This window comes from Kwoniella shivajii, chromosome 9, assembly GCF_035658355.1.
Source record: "Kwoniella shivajii chromosome 9, complete sequence".
NCBI classification, from domain to species: domain Eukaryota; kingdom Fungi; phylum Basidiomycota; class Tremellomycetes; order Tremellales; family Cryptococcaceae; genus Kwoniella; species Kwoniella shivajii.
This window is the reverse complement of record NC_085916.1, coordinates 867,089-887,757: the sequence shown is the minus strand read 5'-3', so window position 1 is coordinate 887,757 and position 20,669 is coordinate 867,089. Positions and strand designations below refer to the sequence as shown.

Sequence of the window (20,669 nt, the reverse complement as noted above, 5' to 3'; positions counted from 1 at the left end):
AAGCTTTATCAGTACCACTTAGCAGAAGGAACGACCTTATTATCGAAGCAAATTCCAATACCACCCCATCAACCAATCATGATATTCATATTTTCACCTCAAGCACAAGCACAAGCACAACTTGAACCTCAAAACGCGATTGTGCAACCTCCTTCTCAAACCCCAATGAACGACGATGGGCTTCAACAGATTCAAACACAAGTGCAGATACAGGGAGAATACTTGACTCTGACTTTGAGTGAGGGTGCGAACGTCCTCACCCCTCAAGGAGGAATGATACCCCCTACCACGATGTCAAGTTTCATTCCCACAGGAGATAGAGTCAGTGGTGCTCTACCCACATCTTCTTCAGGCTTGATAGAAGATACGTCAACCTCAAATGGACTTGGAAATGGTGTATTAAGACCTGCTAATCCAACTCTACCAAACTCGTATACAGCTCCAACACCATCTCCAAATCCGACTCCCTCCACAACCTCGAGTCCTGGGCGTGCCAATAGTTCGTCCCCGGCAGAAGCTACAGATGCAGTGAAGAACGACATGATGAATAGTGATAATAATAATAATAATAATAATAATAATAATAATAATTCAACAACATCATTCAATCATACTACTCTCATAATAATCACGATCTTGTTAATCATATCAGGTGTAGCTGTCGGATTATGGTATTTTCGGAAATCAAAAGCTAGGAAATTATTGGAAAATGGTTTGGCCGATTTAGAATGTTCAATTCAAGAAAAACGACTTTCCTTGAATCAGAATCAGAATAAACGATCATCGAGACGTACTTCCTTTGGTGTTATGGCTGTTGGAGGAGAAGCAAGAAGAAGTTGGGTAAGATTAGATGAAGAAATTGATAACACACCTATCAACAGTTACAACATCAACAACAACAGCAACAACAACAACAACAATCCAAACGATGAACAAGACCAAAATGAAAAATATTCATTACCTTTTCCACCAACTTCATCCCCTTTCCAAACATCCGATCGAGGACTTGACCTCAGTTTCAACAGGATAACGGATACTCAGGAGGACAAATCCACGTATTCTGTGATGAGTAGAATTGAGAATAGCAACGACAACTATAATAGTGATATGAAAAAAAGAAATTCAACCATCAACCATTTTCCAAGACCACCCAATACGATTCCGAATGTACTTATACCTCTACCTGTACCTTCAACGGTGCCTAATTTACCTCCTTTACCACCGACACCCCAGACTAAACCTAAGTTGGAAGCTCATGACAGAAGAGAGAATGAAAACGACTCTGTGCCGTTGTACAATGACATATTCCAAGAGGAAATCGGAGTAGCCACAACCACTTGCTTACCTGCTTCTTCAAGTAGATCAGCAGTTGACATTGATCATTATCCAGCAAGAGGTTCAGGTTCAGGTTCAGGTGCAAGTTTAGGAAGGGACTTGTCAAAGTTGACTGACGAGTCGAGCAATCGCATCATTGAAGTAGAACAAGCACGAACACAATCAAGAGTGAGTCACACAAACGCCTCACATTTCTCACTGATCTTCCTTGCCGTTCTATACACTCTTCGTCTCGACACTCACTACTCCGGCTTTCATCTTGAGGAACTTGTCAAATTCGTTATACTGATACGTTTCAAACCTTTCTAGCAATCTCTCCCATATATCCTTCCCGTCCAAGAAGCAGAACGTACACCTACTTTCCTATGTCTTAGTCAAATCAACAACGAGACGACAACACAGAACTATAGAAGTCCTACAGAATCTTTGTATGTGATATACAATGATAAAACGTAGGACGGCTGGATGTGGTATACATAGTAGTCTCAAGTCTTGGTATGTAGCAGTTAGTAATGGCCTTGGTTTGACTTTGACCAGACAATCGTTTCAATGATCTCTCTTATCGAATCACAATCTTGATTGGGCACGGCAAGGTCTCGATGTTGGCGTTGAGATCCCATTGAGCGGCTTCGCAAGATTGAAACAGAATCTGTTAAGGTCTGCTTGAGTACTCGTATATGTAAATCTGTATGCTAAGTAATCTGTGGAATGTAATTCGATAAATCATGTGCCACTTGTTATTCCGTCCTCACTCGAGCGGCTGTACAGTGCAAGCTTCGTTGACTCATGTTGATTCTGTATTCTCAGTTCAGAATGATGCTATCACTATACATGTTTCATGGTTACGAACATACAGTAAAAAAGAATGGGAAATCAAGCATGTGCGGTTATCCTCTGTGATTCATTTATGTGTGATTGTTTGTGTATGCGTTACGATTGAATAACTTATTGACCTTTCTCCAAAGATTTCTCGAAAGCCAATAGACCAGTTACACCGTCTTCTTTTTCCAAAGACGAACCTTGTTCGTCGGTGTAATCTAAAATGGGTCTTCTCATTCTTCTACCTGGATGACCTGAATTTTTCTCTAAGAAGTATTTTGTTCCTGCAATACCACCTCTTGTGAACGAAGCGTCTGCTTCAGAAACCAAGTCTTGCAAATCAATCGCTTTTTGAATATCTGATTTGGAAGGGTTTTCGTCCGTTGAGACTTTCCAACATAATTCGAATAATCTGACTAATGATCTTGGATAAATGTTACCTAGACCCATAATTGCTCCATGACCTTTACCACCTAATACAGCGGGAGCCATGAAATCTGCGAATCCTCCCAAAGTCAAGAACTCTGGTGCGACACTTGATTTTCTAGGGTGTTTTGAGAAACTTGACACAGCTGTTTTACCTGTGATTCTGGTAAGTTTACCAACTGCTCCGCAAGTGAGTTTGACACCACAGATATTGGATCCTTCCAACGCGATGGAATTGATCAGATCGGAGTCCATGTCGATACCACCTGCAGCGCCGGGGAAGTTGTAGATCATCACTGGTATAGGTGAAGCGGCTTGAACATCCATGAAGAATTGCTTGAGAGCAGGCTTTTGAAGGGCACCAGCGTAGTATCCAGGGGGGATGACGATCACGACATCGGCACCGGCTTCAGCGGCGAGCTTGGAAAGTCGAATAGTCTGTCGAGTAGAGTTACCACCACTGTCAATCAAAAGAAACAGGTCAGTAATGTCGCTGAGAGCCAGTGATATCCTGAAGCTCGTGATTGTTTTGTGGTTGTACAGAAGGTACAGTGGGTAAAGGTGGCGAGTAGGCTAATAATAGACAAACAGAACCAACTCACGTTCCGGCGATGATAACAGTATCGTGTAAACCAGCTTCATCTAAAGCTTTTCTAGTCTCTTTGAAAAGGGTGAATCTTTCATCATCGGTAAGATGGAAAGCTTCACCCATTGACCCACAAACGACAGGTTGCATACCTACTTTGGCAAGCTTGACCACGTGTTTTCTGTATGTGTCGAGGTCTGTCGGTTTTCATATCGTCATTAGTCATTGATCTACATCATCTTGCACCCTTTGCATTCTAAGAGGGCAGCGGAGAAACGAAAAAAAAGGATCAATTGCAAGTGGATATCAGAACTCACCGAGGTTCTCATCTTCGTCGAAGAAAGTTGGCATAGGTGCCCAAACTCCAGGTTTGAGTACTCTTGAATGTCCATTTGTAGCAGCCATTTTGTCTGATTTCTGTGTGTTCTTTTAAACGATTTCTTTTAGTGGAAGAGATTGTCAACCAGAGAAATTTCTGGTGTAGATGTAGATGATAAAAGAGAGAAAGCTTTACGATAGAATGTCAGGTGGGTATTTTCATAGCCCCATATCCATCCCATCTTTTATAAGAATCCATCTGTACGAGTAATCAAGTCGCAAATCTCGGTCCGATAATCTCCCGACTTCACCGGGCGGAAAACGGCCCGGCGGCTTCAAATCTCTGTTTTTTCCCTTCCCTTTCTTTCTCATATGCATGTTCCTGAATTCTCATGTAACAACAGACACTACTACTGATATCATCTGACTTCTGTTTGCTATTACGGGAGAAAACCACTCGAATACAAATCACAAGGGGGCGGGGGGATCTTTAGGCGAGATCATAAGGGCTGCATGCTTTCTTTATTTGTACTTGTATAAAAGACAACATGCCAAATCCAAGTCCAGACTTTGTGATCTTGACAGGAATATCTTGACTAAAAGGTTTTCCTATATTCACAGGTCGAAACCTAGATCCGACCGATTACGGAATGCCGAACGATAAGTTGATGACCGACATGTCGATATTTACTGATATCACTAGCTTCTCGAGCTTCATGGTGTGTGTATGGGTAGTGCAATATCGAGGCGACCGGTACTGATGCGATCAGGGTACATCGATACGAGCTCTTGATGCTCCAATGTCGGACTGGATAGGTTCACCCTTACCAGCTTTTGCCCGTGCTCTTGCCCCAGCTCCAGCACCTGCACCTGCACCAGCTCCAGCACCTGCACCAGAACCAGCTCCTGCGCCCGGCGCACCTTCACCTCTACCGACTTTGGATGTTGGACCCGCGCCCGCTGAGTTCCTGCTGAGGATTTCCATGACTTGTCCTTTTCCGGACCTATCCTTACCTCTTCCTCTACCACCACCGCCACCACCACCACTTTCTGCTCCCTTAGCACCTGATGCCCCACCTCGACCATTTCTGTTACCTCTACCTTCTTTAGATCCACTCGAGTTTTCGGGGTTTACCGAACCACCGGAAGGCTTTTGTTTCCCTACATCTTGTCTTTGGTTTTGGTGGATTTTTTGTCCTCCTCCTCCATTTTGACCAGCCATCGAAGGTGGTTGAGATGGTCTGGATTGACCTTGATTTTGTCCAGAACCAGGGCCAGGAGCAGGAGCAGGATTGGGAATCTGTTTGACACCATTCTGTTGTACACCCTGTCCACCTTGTTCTCCTTCTTTCTTTCCTTTTTTCCTATTCCTGCCTTTTTTCTTGGCTTCTCCATCGTCTTGAGTAGGCGTTTTTGAATCTGCCGCTGCCGCCGAAGCAGCGATGTGAACTTCTCTTCCTTTCCCAGCGACCATTACAGGACCGGTTCCAGCTTGAGCAGCACGTTTGGTAGCCGCTGCAGTGACACTTGCTAATGCAGCTGCACGACGAGCGGATTCATTGGCTGATGATGATGAGGCCCCTGACTTGGATGCGGATTTAGATTTCTTGGATTTCCCTTGAGTTCGAAGATGCTCAAGGAGAGGGGTGGTGGTAGGCTGAGACTGTGGAGCTACATGAATAGCATGGTCAATTGAAGATCCAAAAGTGGAGATTGGATAGACTTACCTGTAACTTCCAAGACAGGTTTGATAGGTTCTGCTTTGAGACTCTCTAAGAACGACAAGTAATCTGGATCTACAGTTGAGGATAATTAGCTATGATGAACAAACACGATCGATTGTGCTTGTAATATCGGAAACTCACCATCATCAATTGTGCCCTGTCTAGAATCCACTTTGACTTTAGCTTTATAAGGTGTTTTTTGAACAGGTGCAAATTCCACCACCGCTTGATATTCGGCTCCTAGATCATATTTCATCAGAATTACTATCGTTGTTGAAATGGATGCATTAAAACGTTTAGCCAATTTACCTGTTTTAGATTTGAATACATGTCCATCGAAACCTCTAACGAAATCTACCAACGACTCAGGAGTGGCCAGGAGAACATACGCCCTGGAATGCACAGGATGGGAATCGGATCCTCTGGCACACACAAACGATATAAGCATTATTCCAAGTTCCTCCTGGACAGTATGTTTTGACCAAGCGGACACGATAAGAGATCGATCATCATTGACTCACCCATCGCTTGCTTTCCCCTTTATATATCCCTTCCACAAACAAGTCTTCTCATCTATCCAGGAAGATACGGATTTCCAGAATACATCTTCTGGCAAAGTAGGTGGTAATCGTCTGATAACGAGCTTGTTCCGTAGTGCAGCGGAGGAAGAAGAAGATTGAGCTACCATGAAGAGGACGTGCCTTCTGGTCGAGATGAAGGAGATTGAGGTGATATTTTTGGTGATTCGATCTGAACCGTCTTGATACTCGCTGTCCGATCCCGACGTGTCTATCGAAGTGGGTGCTTAATGTAACAAGAGCAACGAAGAAGAAGAAAGGAGGATATGTTGAAGGTTGAAGGTGGCAACATTCGATACGACCAACAACACTTCAATTTCAGGAACCGAAATGATAAATCACGTGACTCAAATATTTCCGATTTTTCAGAAAGAAGAATGCTATGATGATAGCTGCACCAATAGCTGAGAATTACAACCTGTAAAGTTATCAAATAAACCTTCAAGTCATCGATTACTGCTGTCTTTGCATACATCACATAGAACCTGTACCAAGATGGGATCCGAATTCATCACTACGATTGACTCAGATGATGAAGTGTCCAATTATGGTGAACCAAGTGGATCGAAAGGTAAAACACCGGTCAAGAACCAAGAAGAATTAGATCCTGATTTCGAATTTGATTTTGATGGTGGACGTGATACTGGCTTAGATCTTTGGGGCGGAGATGAAGTGAAAGGACTCAAAAATGGGACTGAAGTGAGTCGATATATCGGAAAGGACTTGTTCTTCTGGATTAATGTCGAATGAACAATTGACTAATAGAAGTTGTTTCATATAAAATAGCCAATCAACGTTGATGATATTATTGCTAGACATCGTGGCAAACCCCTTGAATCATACAGTGATCGTAAGAGGAAAAGAAAGGTCATTGCTGAAGAAGATGAAGAGGAAGAGTCTGACGATGATGATGATGATGAACAAGAAGAAGAAGAGGAAAATGATGAGGACGGAATATCAGTTGACGAAGATGAGGACGCTGGAATATCAGGAAGTGAAGAGGATGACGAAATGTCTGTTGATGGATCAGATGTCGACATTGGTTCTGATGAGGATGAGGATGATGACGAAGTTGTATCGGAAGAGGAAGACTCAGAAGCGGAAGCCGACGATGCTGAATCTGGATCATCAAGTGACGAAGAAGACGAAGAAACAGCAGCTGAAACAGCAAGAAAAGATGCTTTCTTCTCCAAAGATCCTACTATCACCGATGATCCAACACTTCCATCTACTTTTGCAGCCATGAACCTTTCTCGACCACTCTTACGAGCTCTCACTTCTTTACAATTGTCGACACCTACACCAATTCAAGCTAGGGCTATTCCTTTGGCGTTACAAGGTAGAGATATCTTGGGTTCCGCAGTTACTGGTTCCGGTAAAACTGCAGCTTTCATGGTTCCTGTTTTGGAAAGATTGTGTTATAGAGATCGAGGTAGAGGTGGACAAGCTTGCAGAGTATTAATATTATGTCCAACAAGAGAATTAGCAGTTCAATGTGAAGCCGTTGGAAAAGCTTTGGCTGAAAAAGGTGGATTGGACGTAAGATTCGCTTTATTAGTTGGTGGATTATCATTAAATGCTCAAGCTCATACACTCCGAACATTACCTGATATATTAATCGCCACACCTGGTAGATTAATTGATCATCTGACTAATACACCTTCATTCACATTATCAGCTTTAGACGTATTGGTCATTGATGAAGCTGATAGAATGTTGGAAGCTGGATTCACAGATGAATTAGAAGAAATTATCAGAGCTTGTCCAAGATCAAGACAAACAATGTTGTTCTCTGCTACAATGACAGATTCAGTCGATGAATTAGTCAAATTATCGTTAGACAAACCAATTAGAGTGTTCGTGGATCCTAAAAGAAATACTGCAAAGGGACTTATTCAAGAATTCGTTAGAATAAGATCAGATGAAACTAGATCACCAAGTTTGTTGGCTCTGTGTAAGAGAACGATAAGGGAGAAATGTATTATTTTCTTTAGAAGTAAAGCTTTAGCTCATCAAATGAGAATTGTGTTTGGATTGAATGGATTGAAAGCAGCGGAATTACATGGTAATTTGACACAAGAACAGGTAAGTCTCTTGGTCCATCTATGTAGACCGGGCTTCTCTATCCTGCTGTACCTGACTGACTCGCTGTCATCTGTGGAATCGTAGCGATTACAAGCACTCAACGATTTCAAAGCTGGGAAAGTAGATTATCTTCTTGCGACCGATTTAGCTTCGAGAGGTTTGGATATCAAAGGTGTTGAAACAGTCATCAATTATGATATGCCAGGACAACTCTCCCAATATACTCATCGAGTAGGTCGAACAGCTCGAGCAGGTAGAAATGGTCGATCGATCTCTTTAGTAGGAGAAGCAGATAGAAAAATGTTGAAAGCTGCTATCAAACAATCTGAAGCTGATCAAATACGACACCGTATCATACCCGTTGAAGCTGTGAATGCAATGTCAGATAAATTAGATGGAATCAAAGATGAGATTGAAGAAGTGTTGAAAGAGGAGAAAGAAGAGAAATTAGTATGTCCCCTTCTGTCATTGTTTCCAGACCCTTATGCAATAATCAGTAGAAAAGGAACTAACCAATCTATGCTACTCTCTACAGATGCGTCAAGCGGATATGGAGATCAAAAAAGGTGAAAACATGGTTGAGCATCGTGATGAGATCTACGCTAGACCAGCTAGGACTTGGTTCCAATCTGAAAAGGAAAAGCAGAATGCTAAAAGTGAGTTTGACGTGGTAACATTTGCTTTCTATCGATGTTCGCATGACTGATTACATATTTTCCCCCAGGCGCAAGCAAAGATGCGTATGTCGAGTCTTTCCCAAGTGGAGCTTTGGATTCCAAGAAAGCTAAAGATAAAAACGATGTCAAACGTGGTAAATATGATGGACTGTCACGTAAAGCTAAAAGAAGGAAGATGGCTATTGAAGAAGATGAAGCAGATCAACAATCATCTAAATCTACTGCTTTAGCAATTAGAAGTGCTAAAAAAGCTAATAGACCAATCAAGATTACTGAATCTTTGCCTCAACCAAAATCTAAATCTAAATCTAAACCTTCATCCAGAAAACCAAGTGCAACTGGAAAACCAAGCGGTCCTGGTGGAAGTAACAAAAGAAAATCCGCATTTGATGATAATAAACCTTCAAAGAAACATGAAGGTATGAGAGCTAAACCGACCAAAGTCAATTTGGATAAAAAAGGTAAATCCGGTGGTGGCGGTAAAGGCAAACCGAAAGGTAAGGGACGTAAATAGGTTCGTTCGGTCTTGATAGTTGCATATCGTACATATATCTCTTCATGGCATGCATTGTTAATTCTACTGTACTGTTGAGCATGCTGGAGCACATGACGCGCCGGGAGCGATACACGTTTTCGGGAGTGACACCGGCTCTCTGGGGTAGAGAATAAAACCAATGGAAAGCCATGTACTGAGCGCAAAACTTACGATAGATTGATGGCGGCGGTCAAAATAATCTAAATATACCATTCACGAGACCCGGTTCAGTTCCACCTGACTTGAATCGTCTAGGTATTGGTATCGGTATGGGACATCTGGTCGTGAACTAGATTCTAAATAGATCATTTGTCGAGGGTCTCGCATAATTATACTTCATTGTTCAATTTATAAAAGCTACAACCGATGTTTGACAGTCTTGGTTTACACACCTTACAAAAATCTACTTCCTGCGACAGACCGACTAAGCCTTCCTATCCATACGTCGATTTATACCACCAATCAATGTCTTCACTATCATTTCAGCTGTAAGTTCTTTACCGCAATAAGGGACCGTATCGACTATATCCCTTATATCATGTTTATCTGAAAGACCATCGTCTAATTCCTGCAAAGCTTCTTTGGCCTACCATCGACTGATCAGCACTAGCACTGAATCTACGATATTTTCGGGTGAAGACAACATGTTTGATTCACTTACAGAAGCGTCATCGCCTACCTGTAAGAACTGAATGCCTATTTGAGATAAGGGATGTTCTCCTTTATCCAGCTAGAGAGTAAACTTGGAGGTCAACGGGGAGTCTCAGACTAGGAATACGTGGAGAAAGCTTACACGTTTAGCGAACGTTATGATGACGCTTTCAGGATCATCAGTGGGAGCTAGAAAAAAGTTCACAGATTTAGTCAGCCCCCAGCCCATACCTACACACATCCCGCTTTCGCTCTCCACCCTTTCTCCCCTCCATTCACTCCCTCCCTGACCTTCTTCAACCTCCCCCATTGAGTCCTACCAATACCTTACTCACCTCCATCTGTGATTACAATCAGATTCATAGGTTTCACATTTGGGTTTGAGTTAGAACTGGAGCCGAACATCGAAGAATTTCGTCTTAAGCCTTTTCGTTCGAGTGCGTTCATATATTCTCTCAAGATAGCTTCGAGCCTTCGACCAGTACTATGATATGTACATTATCAGCAACGGATTACACTAGACCAGTACTGGGGATATGCTGATGCAGAGTATTGACACTCACGGCGTCGAGCCACTTGGTTTGACAGTCTCGAATAATTGCATGACTTGATTGCCGGTCTAGAAAAGAGGGAGATTCAGTGTTCCCATCCAACAAGGTCACTATTGGAGTGACGGAGACAAGACATCAGACACCATACGCGAGAGGAAATACACACTTTCAGACCGTTTCCTACTTTGCCGCTATTGAGAAATTCTACATCAATGCCGTCTTGATCATATCTAGCTGCGATATCTGCGACCCCCATCAAAGCAATACGAGCTTCAGTCCACCTCCGACCTTTCATCGATGAGCTATCGTCAACTGATCAGTGTGAGCGAGGTGAAATTAGCGCGACTCTCTTCCGCAAATACTCTAATTGGCCAAACAAGCTTACTAAGAAAGACAGTGTCATATTCTCTCAATATCTCCAAGGGATCCTCCCCTGATTTATCAGTAAAGCCATCTACCGGTGAAGTGGGAGCGTAAGCTGGTGGTGCTGCTGGTGGGTTGGCGCTAGATGTGGTGACTACAGTCGGCTTGGACCTTTCGGATGGCGGCGCAATATTGTTTGTGCCGTAGATCTCGTTCACAGTCGAAGGTCTTGCAGGAGTGATAGTATTGGTGTTGTAAGTTGGATTGGAGTTATTCGTGCTCTTTCTTCGAAGTGATTTGAAGAACGACATTTCGCTGAATATACACAAGAGCTAGTGGCCAGTATGTCGAATGTTTGTTACGCGGAGACGAGATATTCAATGGATCATGAAAGAAGAAGAAGAAGGAGGATATATGAAATCTCAGTGGCGATGCAGGAATGTATAAAGTGTCATGAGAGATGAGATGTCATGTTCGGATCAACCGGTTATTTTACCATAATTCTGCCTTGGCATTTGGTATTTACGGCCGTAAAATACAGATTATAGGAAAATAGGGTTATCTAATCGCGGAAACGCTTCAAGTGCTGCATCCGAATGTACGCAAAGCAGGTTCTACGAGTAAGTGCTATTTGGATATTGATTCGATACATTCAGGCGAGTATGGTTCATCAGACTCGGAGCTACCTTGTTATTCAGGTATTTCGCAGTCGTTGGAATAACACTTATGCCTCCCTTACTCCTTTATCCCCCCTACAGATGACAGTCGATACTAGAACAGTGACAAGGCCCGACTGTCGGTAGCGTAGTAGTCCAACGCCTACAAATCTTGATATAAGCATCTGCGTTCTTGGCCACAGGTTGAAACCAGTCGAGAGTCTTATGATCATACAATTCTACATTGGTCAGGTTGAAACCAGGCGAGAGTCGTATGATTATATGATTTTACATGAGTTTGTAGTGAGTAAACAGTTTCATGGTAGCAAGCCCTGCTCGAGCAATTACATATTGATATATATACAACAAATGAACACGACTAATGGTCTTCAACTTGTTCCACGCTCTCCACCACCTCCAATACAAATGCGGACGTCACTCCCGGGATAGAGCGTTCAGCATCGATGAAGGCCTGTCGGAGTCGAGCAAGAGCCTCGCGAGCGTGATCGTTGGGCACACGAGTGGCAAGCTGATCGAAGTAAGGTCAATGGTCAGCGGTATGCGGTTATTAATGATACTCTGTCTTCCTTCCCTGCTCCTCTCCTCTTCCCTGACCTTTCCATACGTCTCTCGTCCTGCTACTATCCCCTCCCACTCCGAACCTAAGCCCTTCCCCTCTCCTCCCAATCTGCTTCCCGTCCCTTCTCCTTCCCTTGATGTTCTGAACCTCGGGTGAGACAGCTCTTCCCAAGGCTCGCCACTTCCGACCTCGCCCTTGCTCAACTTCCAACCCACCCTTGTAGCTTGCCTATCTTTCTGATTCCGGATCGTTTCGGCCCCTAAAAGGCTCTCACTTCTGCCCGACTCGCTTCCGATGCTCTCGGTCTCTCAAATAGGATGACTCACGTTGTTAATTGCAGGCACAATGACACCCTCCAGCATGACGTCCTCATCAGCCTCATCATCTGGAACAGCCCTTGTATGCTGGGGTATTGGCTGCTGTCGCTGTTGCTGTTGCTGTTGCTGCTGATGTGGTGGTGGACCTTGAGGTAACGCATTTCGTCTAGTTTGATACGCAGGTTCAGAGTCCGGTGCTATGATTGTAGCTTGAGATGCTGAAGGAGGTACAGAAGGTAGTTTCCTCCCGTTGACCGAAGGGGGTAGCTCGTGTTTGGTAGGTGTCGCTGATGTCGGTGTTGAAGCTGAAGGCAATGTTCTGCCAGTCGCTCTCGACACCGTACCTGCTTGAGGGGGCAGAGCGTTTCTCACAGTACCAACTGTGTGTATGTCAGCTGGATAGGCTTACTTCCACAGAAAGCAAGAACTTACAATCCCATAAAGCATCTGATGCAGGTCCGTAACCGTGTCTGACCACGAGGAGTATCAGCGCCTTGATCGCACTGAGAAGAGATAACCGATAACTCACTCTGATGACATTCCATCACCTCTGTTTCCATCTTCACCGCTCTTTGCTCCACCTTCAGCTTTCCACTTCTCGTATCTCTCAACCAGTTCGGTGAGATATGAAGCCTTTCTTGCTGTTCTTATAAACTTGTGTTTTAATAAATCTTTCGCTGTAGGACGCTACGATCGGAATGAGCTTATCAGCTTGATTCGCAATGCTCAACATAGATCAAGAAACTGACCATTCTTGGATCACGTTGTAGACATAATGAAACGAAATCACGGAAGGTCCTTGAAAATTTGGTTTCATCCAATTGAGGCGGTGGGTTTTTGGGTATCAGGAATAGTACCTGGAAAAGAGGTAAGGTGTGTCAGACGAGTCACATCATCTGGGAGATGGGATTCAGAGATTTAAAAGCATTTTCGGGGTTGAGTTGTAACTCACTTTCATGGGATGTAGATCAGCATAAGGTGGTTCACCCATAGCCATTTCGATACAAGTGATGCCCAAACTCCATATATCAGCTTTATGATCGTATCCTGATTGCTTGATGACTTCGGGTGACATCCAATAAGGTGTTCCGACGAACGTGTTCTGTGAATGTCAAGACATTGGAAGCATGTCAGCTTATTTATTTCACAATGCATTCGGTGCGGCTAAGCTCACCTTTTTGGTCATTGTAGCGGTCAATTGTCCGGATACACCAAAATCGGCAAGTTTGACATCACCATTCGCAGTGAGAAGGATATTTGCAGCTATATCATCATTGTGAGCTGGAATGAATTTCTGGAGGAAAACAGGGTAACAGGCAGCTTACCTTTGATATCTCGATGTAATTTCCCTTCTCCATGTAAATATTCCAAACCTCTTAGTAATTCTCTAGCTAGAATAGCGATATATTCTTCTCTGAATATACCTGCTTTCATCTATTTCTCGTTGATCAGCTTTATCTTTAAAGTACTTCTCTTATCAAGACTACCGAGGATAGGTATCATAGGGTACTTACCAAATCAGAGCAAGAACCACCTGAGCAGTACTCCATTATAATCCAAAGATGTGATCCTTTCAGGAAAGATCCATGATACCTGGTAACGAATTCACTATCTAATTGACCCAGGATTTGTATTTCCTGTTGAATGTCATCAATCTCATCTTCTGCGCTTTCCAGATCGATTATCTTGATAGCGACTGGTAGTGATGTTCGTTTATCGTATCTATGACGAAACCAATCGTATGATCAGCTCGTCTACCTCTATGCATGCAGGCAGTCGAATGCCAAGTTATCACTGAACATACCCTTTATAGACCTCCCCGAAACTACCTTTACCTGTTCCCACCAAACACGTCAGCGACAGTTTGCCACAAGAAACACAGATTACCGGCTTACCTATCCTATTTTGCTTGACGTAGAAGAGCTCTGGATCCGCATGAGGGTTATTAGAGTTATTTTGGGAATATGTGGACTATGCGAGGATCAGTCGTGTCAGCTAGCTGATCTCTCATCATCATATCATTCGAGCAGCTAAAGCGACGTCGGAGAATCGACTCACCATCTTGTTTCGCTCAAGGGATGGTAAATTGCGAGGATCAGGGAGGGGCTTGCCGCTTTATCGATCAATGAATCAATGAGAGACGATGTGAAGGGGTCTTGTGGCGAGCGGTGAAGAGTGTACAAAAACGCTGAATACGTTTGAATTCCGTGAGATGGGTCGTTGAGTGTCGTCTAGGTATATGTATATGTATATGTGTATGTGTATGTGTAATGCACAGTACAAGGTATACAGTGAGTTGAGAAGAGATGTTTGAACAGAAGTGAGTGAAGAGTGAATGATGATCTATGGAAAACTACGCTTTGATAACGCGGCTGAACTCGTTGCAATCTGAAACATCGTTGTCAAACTGTTTAAACACAAAATAAGAAGTCGCGTGGAAAAGTGGGCAAGTATCATTATTATTATGATTTATTTTATTATTATTATTATTATTGTCAGCCCTGATATTGTTGAGTGTAAATCATATGCATTGCGCGATCTCATTTCATCGTTGTATCAATATACATATACGGAGATGCCAAGGACATAGCAAGAGAACAAGTCACAGAATGAGTTTTATGAAGTTACTGTTTCAGGTTGTCTATTATTCGTACTTGTTTCAGAGGAGAAATAACCATCTGCGGTAGGCCCTGGAGGCGGTGTCGAAGGACGTGGTATCCGATGCAACAGACCATACCTGTGTCACATATGGTTAGCATGTACTGACAGCACCATTAGATCAGAAGATGGTAGAAAAGAGACTTACCCAATTCCACAACCTATTAATCCTTCACCACCCCATTGGCGTGTAGGGTACAAAATGACTTCACGGAGGTTACTAGTTGTAAGAAGGATTTGATCAGCCCAGCTGAGAGGTCTGCTTTATACCAGATGGATGCATGTCACTCACTCTAGATCTGAGTTGTAGACAAATAGTCTCAGGGGCTTATCGACATGCGCTTCTATTAAATTGTAGAAATCATTTTCAGAATGTAATGGTCCTCCTGACCAAGCAAGGACGTAATCTCCCCACGGTACGAGACCTATACGACATGTACGATATCAGTCACACTGCAGTCTTTGCGTCACTCTCATCGATTGAATCACTTGCCTGCCATCTAATACCGACCAAACATATCAGAAGTGGGGAATCAGCTTAAACAGATTTTATAGGGAGACATCATGCAACGCTGGATGATCACTCACCTCAGCCGGAGAACCTTCCAGGACGTCCAGTACATGATATACACTTTCTAGTGCATTGGCTGGGTTGCATACCCTCAAGGATAAGCCAAGTAATGAAGGTTTAGGTCTTGGTGACGATGCAGAAGAAAACGCAGATGAGGATGAATTCGTCGTTGTCGCTGATGGGATCGATTCTCCATTCGCCAGAAGTAACGCTTCTGCCCAAGCTCGTGAGGGTGTGAGATGAACGTCTGTTTTTACAAAGAGAAACACTCAGCATGTGTCTTTTCCCTCTGGACTCAAGCAGAATAACCGAATGAATTCACACGAGTCCATACCCTTGCTTTAAGAAAAGAGCGAAGGAACTCACCACGTATTCTTTGAGATTTGGCATTATACACTCTCATTCCGATCCTCTTCCCTTCATTTTCCTCTACGACTTTACCTAATCCCGCCAATCCACCCGAACCACCCAATCCACCCAAACCACCATGTTCCCCTGCCGCCAAAGACGACAGGTCACTATCACCTTTCTCCGTCGATATACCGATCAAATAATCGAAATACGGTTCTAACAGTCCCTCAGCAGGTGATGAATCTGCGACTCTCAAGCAATGCAGTGCGAGCGTAGGTAAAGACGATGGTAATGAAGATGATTGACCCATCGTCTCAAGTTTCAAAGGATTTCGAATTAGGTGATTGAGTGATTGTACTTGATGACCGCTAAATTCTTCTTAGTGGGCGAGGAGACAACAGCTTTCAGTCGCTTTTTGTGATGATGAGAAATGTGCAAGCTGCCAATGATTGTGATGCGATGTTCTTTCGTCTATGTTACAAAAGTGTGTGAACCAAAAGGATGAGTGTTTGCTTGTATGAGGTATAAATTCTCTTAATCTCGACAAACATCATCAACATCATAGAGGTACGCGTATTGACATACACGCCACGTGGAGACGCCCAATTCATCTCTTATATTTCTGTTGAATCTTCATTTCTTTCTTTCAGTATCATTCCAGTATCCATTCTGAATGGGATCTTGCTTATATTGGCCAAGCAGGTTGCATGAAGAAGTTCGTATCTCTTTTTTTTACAAAGTATGTAGGTATATAGGAAGGTGATTCCTTTTCAAAATTTGCGTCTTTTCAATACGCTACTCCATCTTCTCCAATATAGCGTCTGTCCATTTCCTTTTGATCTATGATAATTGTCGGCATCACACTCTTATACCTTTTTCTGACTTAGTGTAATCTTATCACCCAAACTTAACGCTATACCTTGAGTCTTTGATCTTATTCTAACATGTCCAGTGATTGATCCATCTTCTGTCCTTTCAATAGAAGCATTCGCTAACGCATCTTCACCTATAACATCGCATTTGATATCAGCTATTTTCCACCATTCCGTTGAGCAGGGAGACTTGCACTCACCAAACAATGACTTAGCAGCCAAATTAGCAGATAGGAAATCACAGTCACCCGATAACGCAGCTTCGGGAGTAAGTAATGCCATATGAGTAGATTTGAGCAGGTGGTCAAGATACGCTCGGAGATCAGAGATGGAAGTTTGAACTGCGACTTTGTTCTACACAAGGGAACCGTAAGATCAGCCATGCACACGTTTGTCAGATCTGCGTGAGCCGATGACTCACCTCCCACTCGAATTCAGTCCACATAGATCGGAACTATAATCATCGACTCGTCAGCTATGCCAGTAATGTGATCACGACTGGGCAGACGGCTTACCTGAGCTTCGTTGACATAATTGGGTTTAATGAAACTCATGATATCCACATGAATATCTGACATAACAATAGTAACGTCTGAATCTGATGCACCTTGTTTTGAATAAGTTATAGCACCGAAAATTACACCTGTTTCAGTCGACGAAACTTTTACAGTAGCCGTTAACGAATGGAATCCTTGAGGAGCCAAAGTTACAGCTGCTGGTCTTTCAACCAATTTCAAATCTCCCAAAGTGGCGAAGTCGACTGTGAGGTTTTGCATTGTTTCGTTTGTCGTGTTGACTAATAGGACATCGAGGATGATATCGTATTGAGACAATGTTACTACCGTTTCGGCATAGACGGGATCGGAGAATCCTGTAAGTTGCGAGATTCTTGATAGTTTAGAAACGAAATCATCGTGTACTTCTGCTGCTCCAGTTGCTGCTACAAGGTCATCGAACTGCGCAGGGTGTCATGTCAGCTTAGCTGGGAGGCTTGCAATAAATACAAAGAGCTGGACTCACATCGTCGACATCACCCAGGGTGGATTTTTTCGATAATTGTCTGAAAGTGATCAAATCATCTGCTTGAATAGTAGCAGTTTTACTCTCTCTTTCTTTCTTTTCCAATGCTTTCTTCTACTCAAAGCGAAATCCCTAATTAGCTGCTTTACAACATCACGCGGTTTCTGACTTACCTCTTCAGTAGCAACCATTTTGGCATAAGCAGCCTTTGTATCATGTAAGAAGACATCTTGTAGGATTTTGGAGGACTGTAATTCCGCTAATGTTTCTATACAATTCATAATTCGTTCCTGAGAATCTTCGTCGATTGGCACGGCCACGAATTTCGATTGACCAACTCTGATAATTGATGTCATGATGAGGATCGCTTCTGCCCGTAAAGTGTTTATAGCTTGTGAATCAGATTGAACTTCGGAGAATCGAAGTACCAGTTTTGTAAGAGTGGCTGCTAATACTGATGCAGTGAAAAAGTCACCGCCAAGAATCAATGCTCGTAATGGTGGTTTAGTAGCTGCTCGGACTTGTTCTAAACGAGCAGCTTGAGCTGTTGAGGTATATACTGTCTCAGTGGCGTATGTACCGTCTGCCAATACTCTTGTCGTCGTGACTGGTTTAGGTGCTTCCTCCTTTTCGGGTGCGTTCTCATCTGCAGCCTCAGCCTCGTCAAGCAATCGCTGCGACATGAGTCAGCTGAACAGTAACAAAACCTGTGTGGTGTTCAAGGCAGCTCACCTGCTCAGAAGCCAATATCGGTATCTCTCCCAATACCTTCCTGATTTCTTGAATTGCTCCTTTGATATCTGCAGGTCCTGTGGCGTACTCTCCGACGATCCACATAGCTCCTCTGAACACTTTTCCAGATTTGATCTCGCTGAAAGTGGAGACCAGCTTCTCTGTTATAGCTGGTCGAAGATCAGGGAATCGCTCGACGACCTCACTATTTTGTCGATGAGCAAAAGTACCAATCAAAAGTGCGTTGAAGAGAGCTGATGACTTACCGAACAAAGGATATGACATCGACGGCAGAAGGGTTGTTGGAGTCTCCCAAGAAGTCCATAAGCACGTGTACGACATTGGCGGCGACTTCTGAGAATTTGATGGCGCATGAGTGAATGCTTTGAATGAGTAGTTGTCGGTATTCGAGATTCTGCAAAGACTGTCAGCTGATTTTGGCCATCTTGGATTGTTCAGCTTACCTTATCGAAATCTTGATCGAGAGTACCTTGTAACTGTTTTTTCAAAAATAATACTACATCCTCAACATTTCGACTTGTGACCATCTCAAGAGCGATACCGAGAGCTTTTCGCTTAACTTCCATATCGGGACTAGAATAACGGCTAAGCTTAAGATCTAGGAAAAAAGCATACAATTGGCTCACCTCGTTAACACCTTTAAGATATCCATGACCATAGGATCCAAGACATGTTCATGTTTGGCTCGGAGGTTATCGAATCGATCAAGTACGATGAGTTTGACGTTGTTATCAGCTTCCTTGACGATGAGCTCAGCAAGAGCGGCAGCGGCAGCTATCGTGTTGTCAGTTAAATTTCCGGGTATTGATTTGTTTGTTCAACTCACCTTTAACAGCAGCTGGATTTTGAGTGAGGGTGGTTAAGCTGGTTGCTGCTTCATATTTTACAGCATGAGAAGGGGAGTTTAGTAATTCGAATATACATCGGATCCATTTAGCCTATTCACATTGATCCAGTGGGACGTCATTCAGTAAGCCGAATGACACTGAGCTAGCGTTTCTGAATAGCTTACCCTATGTCCACCTTCGGTCTTAGCTTCTTTCCTCACTAGTTCAATCACAGCCATCTGCATCAATTCATCCATTCCTGAGATTTGATCAAAGTTGTTAAGGAGATATCGAACGGCAGTACTTTGAGATATGTTACAAAGTGTTACGAAAGCATTTCGTTTGCATGTTGAATCAGATTCCTAGACATCCCGACCACTGTCAGCTTATCACCTGACAAGACGAAGAAGGTATGGGAAGCTTACAGCAGCGAGGAAAGTATCCAATAATTCAGGAGCGTCGGGAATAAGGTGTTCATGGTCTTGATAAATTGTGTATGTTGCGAAAACAGCATTTTTCCTCACGAATGAATGTCGGTGTTCCTATCAGATTCGCATAATGAGCTATGTTGCCTACAGGTGGTTCCGGGGGATAGACAGCTTACCAAGCACGATCGAACAGTCGGTACCAAAGGCTCTAATAATTCTGATTCTCGTACTTTCTGGAGAAATCGTAATGTTGCTCCTCGAATATACTCATTGGGATGTTGCTGTACAAATGGTCAAGTTAGCAATCCGTAAACGCTTGATCATTTATGACGACTCACCAAGTCATTTCGGATAGCGTTACTACCATAGAAAGTCAGCTTATATGTCATCAAACACCAAGGACAGTCAAGTAGCTTACACAACCAGAATCATCTCTTGCTTCAACTTTCCATTCTCATCAAGTTTAGGGCAGATCCTATCATACCTTGATTAGTATGCAATTCATCTCTGGAAATACATCCATTGACACTCACTCCCAATAGAAGTGCAACATCTTTTTCAACTGTTTATTACGTGATGGCATCACATATTGAATGACAGGCATAAGGAGTGCAGCCTATTTCAACGTAGATCCATAACAGATATCAGTTATTTATCCCTTCAGCTGTGTGTTTTGGGAGGAGCTAATGACTTACATGACCTTGACCGTTCAGAGTACCAACAATGATCCTTCTCATAGTCTCAAGTTTGACTTCATCTGAACCTTTTTGCAAAGCGTTTCGTAGGTCTTGAGTAGAAGGAGCGTCTATCAGATCGTCGTGAACGATAGTGTAGCACGTTGATGAAGGGTTCATATTGATAGATGTTTTGGCACCTGCGCCACGGTGTAAATGGGTATTCTAAGAATTGAGGAAGTCGAGTGAGAAGAGTGCGATCCGGTGACGATGAGTTGAGTGTGTGATTATGGGCAGATGATAAGATGGTATGT

The 20,669-nt window shown here is 43.2% G+C and overlaps 8 protein-coding genes across 8 annotated transcripts; 2 read left to right on the top strand and 6 right to left on the bottom strand.

Annotated features, from left to right (window-relative positions):
- Positions 1-78: 78 nt before the first annotated feature.
- IL334_006651 (uncharacterized protein) lies at positions 79-1,791 on the top strand (the record flags this gene model as incomplete). The annotated part of the gene is made up of 2 exons (XM_062938349.1): positions 79-1,503; positions 1,645-1,791. 2 exons carry the CDS (start codon positions 79-81, stop codon positions 1,789-1,791), a joined length of 1,572 nt encoding a protein of 523 aa, XP_062794400.1.
- Positions 1,792-2,280: 489 nt separating this feature from the next.
- IL334_006650 (uncharacterized protein) lies at positions 2,281-3,571 on the bottom strand (the record flags this gene model as incomplete). The annotated part of the gene is made up of 3 exons (XM_062938348.1): positions 2,281-3,040; positions 3,183-3,363; positions 3,484-3,571. The coding sequence occupies 3 exons, from the start codon at positions 3,569-3,571 to the stop codon at positions 2,281-2,283; spliced, it is 1,029 nt and encodes a 342-aa protein (XP_062794399.1).
- A 679-nt stretch (positions 3,572-4,250) lies between these two features.
- IL334_006649 (uncharacterized protein) lies at positions 4,251-5,896 on the bottom strand (the record flags this gene model as incomplete). Its single annotated transcript, XM_062938347.1, has 5 exons — positions 4,251-5,155; positions 5,212-5,280; positions 5,350-5,448; positions 5,518-5,630; positions 5,730-5,896. 5 exons carry the CDS (start codon positions 5,894-5,896, stop codon positions 4,251-4,253), a joined length of 1,353 nt encoding a protein of 450 aa, XP_062794398.1.
- Positions 5,897-6,281: 385 nt separating this feature from the next.
- On the top strand, positions 6,282-9,062 carry IL334_006648 (ATP-dependent RNA helicase DRS1; the record flags this gene model as incomplete). Its single annotated transcript, XM_062938346.1, has 5 exons — positions 6,282-6,485; positions 6,573-7,871; positions 7,956-8,321; positions 8,407-8,527; positions 8,596-9,062. The coding sequence occupies 5 exons, from the start codon at positions 6,282-6,284 to the stop codon at positions 9,060-9,062; spliced, it is 2,457 nt and encodes an 818-aa protein (XP_062794397.1).
- Positions 9,063-9,507: 445 nt separating this feature from the next.
- IL334_006647 (uncharacterized protein) lies at positions 9,508-10,959 on the bottom strand (the record flags this gene model as incomplete). Its single annotated transcript, XM_062938345.1, has 7 exons — positions 9,508-9,669; positions 9,745-9,813; positions 9,877-9,923; positions 10,070-10,218; positions 10,298-10,353; positions 10,452-10,597; positions 10,671-10,959. The coding sequence occupies 7 exons, from the start codon at positions 10,957-10,959 to the stop codon at positions 9,508-9,510; spliced, it is 918 nt and encodes a 305-aa protein (XP_062794396.1).
- Positions 10,960-11,683: 724 nt separating this feature from the next.
- On the bottom strand, positions 11,684-14,262 carry IL334_006646 (uncharacterized protein; the record flags this gene model as incomplete). The annotated part of the gene is made up of 12 exons (XM_062938344.1): positions 11,684-11,833; positions 12,211-12,581; positions 12,634-12,671; positions 12,731-12,888; positions 12,951-13,058; positions 13,154-13,303; positions 13,376-13,464; positions 13,527-13,635; positions 13,716-13,923; positions 14,006-14,036; positions 14,097-14,172; positions 14,260-14,262. 12 exons carry the CDS (start codon positions 14,260-14,262, stop codon positions 11,684-11,686), a joined length of 1,491 nt encoding a protein of 496 aa, XP_062794395.1.
- Positions 14,263-14,817: 555 nt separating this feature from the next.
- On the bottom strand, positions 14,818-16,091 carry IL334_006645 (uncharacterized protein; the record flags this gene model as incomplete). Its single annotated transcript, XM_062938343.1, has 5 exons — positions 14,818-14,938; positions 15,008-15,079; positions 15,152-15,284; positions 15,444-15,677; positions 15,797-16,091. The coding sequence occupies 5 exons, from the start codon at positions 16,089-16,091 to the stop codon at positions 14,818-14,820; spliced, it is 855 nt and encodes a 284-aa protein (XP_062794394.1).
- Positions 16,092-16,647: 556 nt separating this feature from the next.
- IL334_006644 (uncharacterized protein) lies at positions 16,648-20,535 on the bottom strand (the record flags this gene model as incomplete). Its single annotated transcript, XM_062938342.1, has 18 exons — positions 16,648-16,787; positions 16,854-17,007; positions 17,075-17,107; positions 17,169-17,609; positions 17,674-17,787; positions 17,847-18,347; positions 18,406-18,610; positions 18,672-18,820; positions 18,870-18,999; positions 19,053-19,200; positions 19,253-19,364; positions 19,439-19,615; positions 19,679-19,795; positions 19,858-19,962; positions 20,020-20,041; positions 20,100-20,156; positions 20,215-20,297; positions 20,377-20,535. 18 exons carry the CDS (start codon positions 20,533-20,535, stop codon positions 16,648-16,650), a joined length of 2,847 nt encoding a protein of 948 aa, XP_062794393.1.
- Between the last annotated feature and the right edge of the window lie 134 nt (positions 20,536-20,669).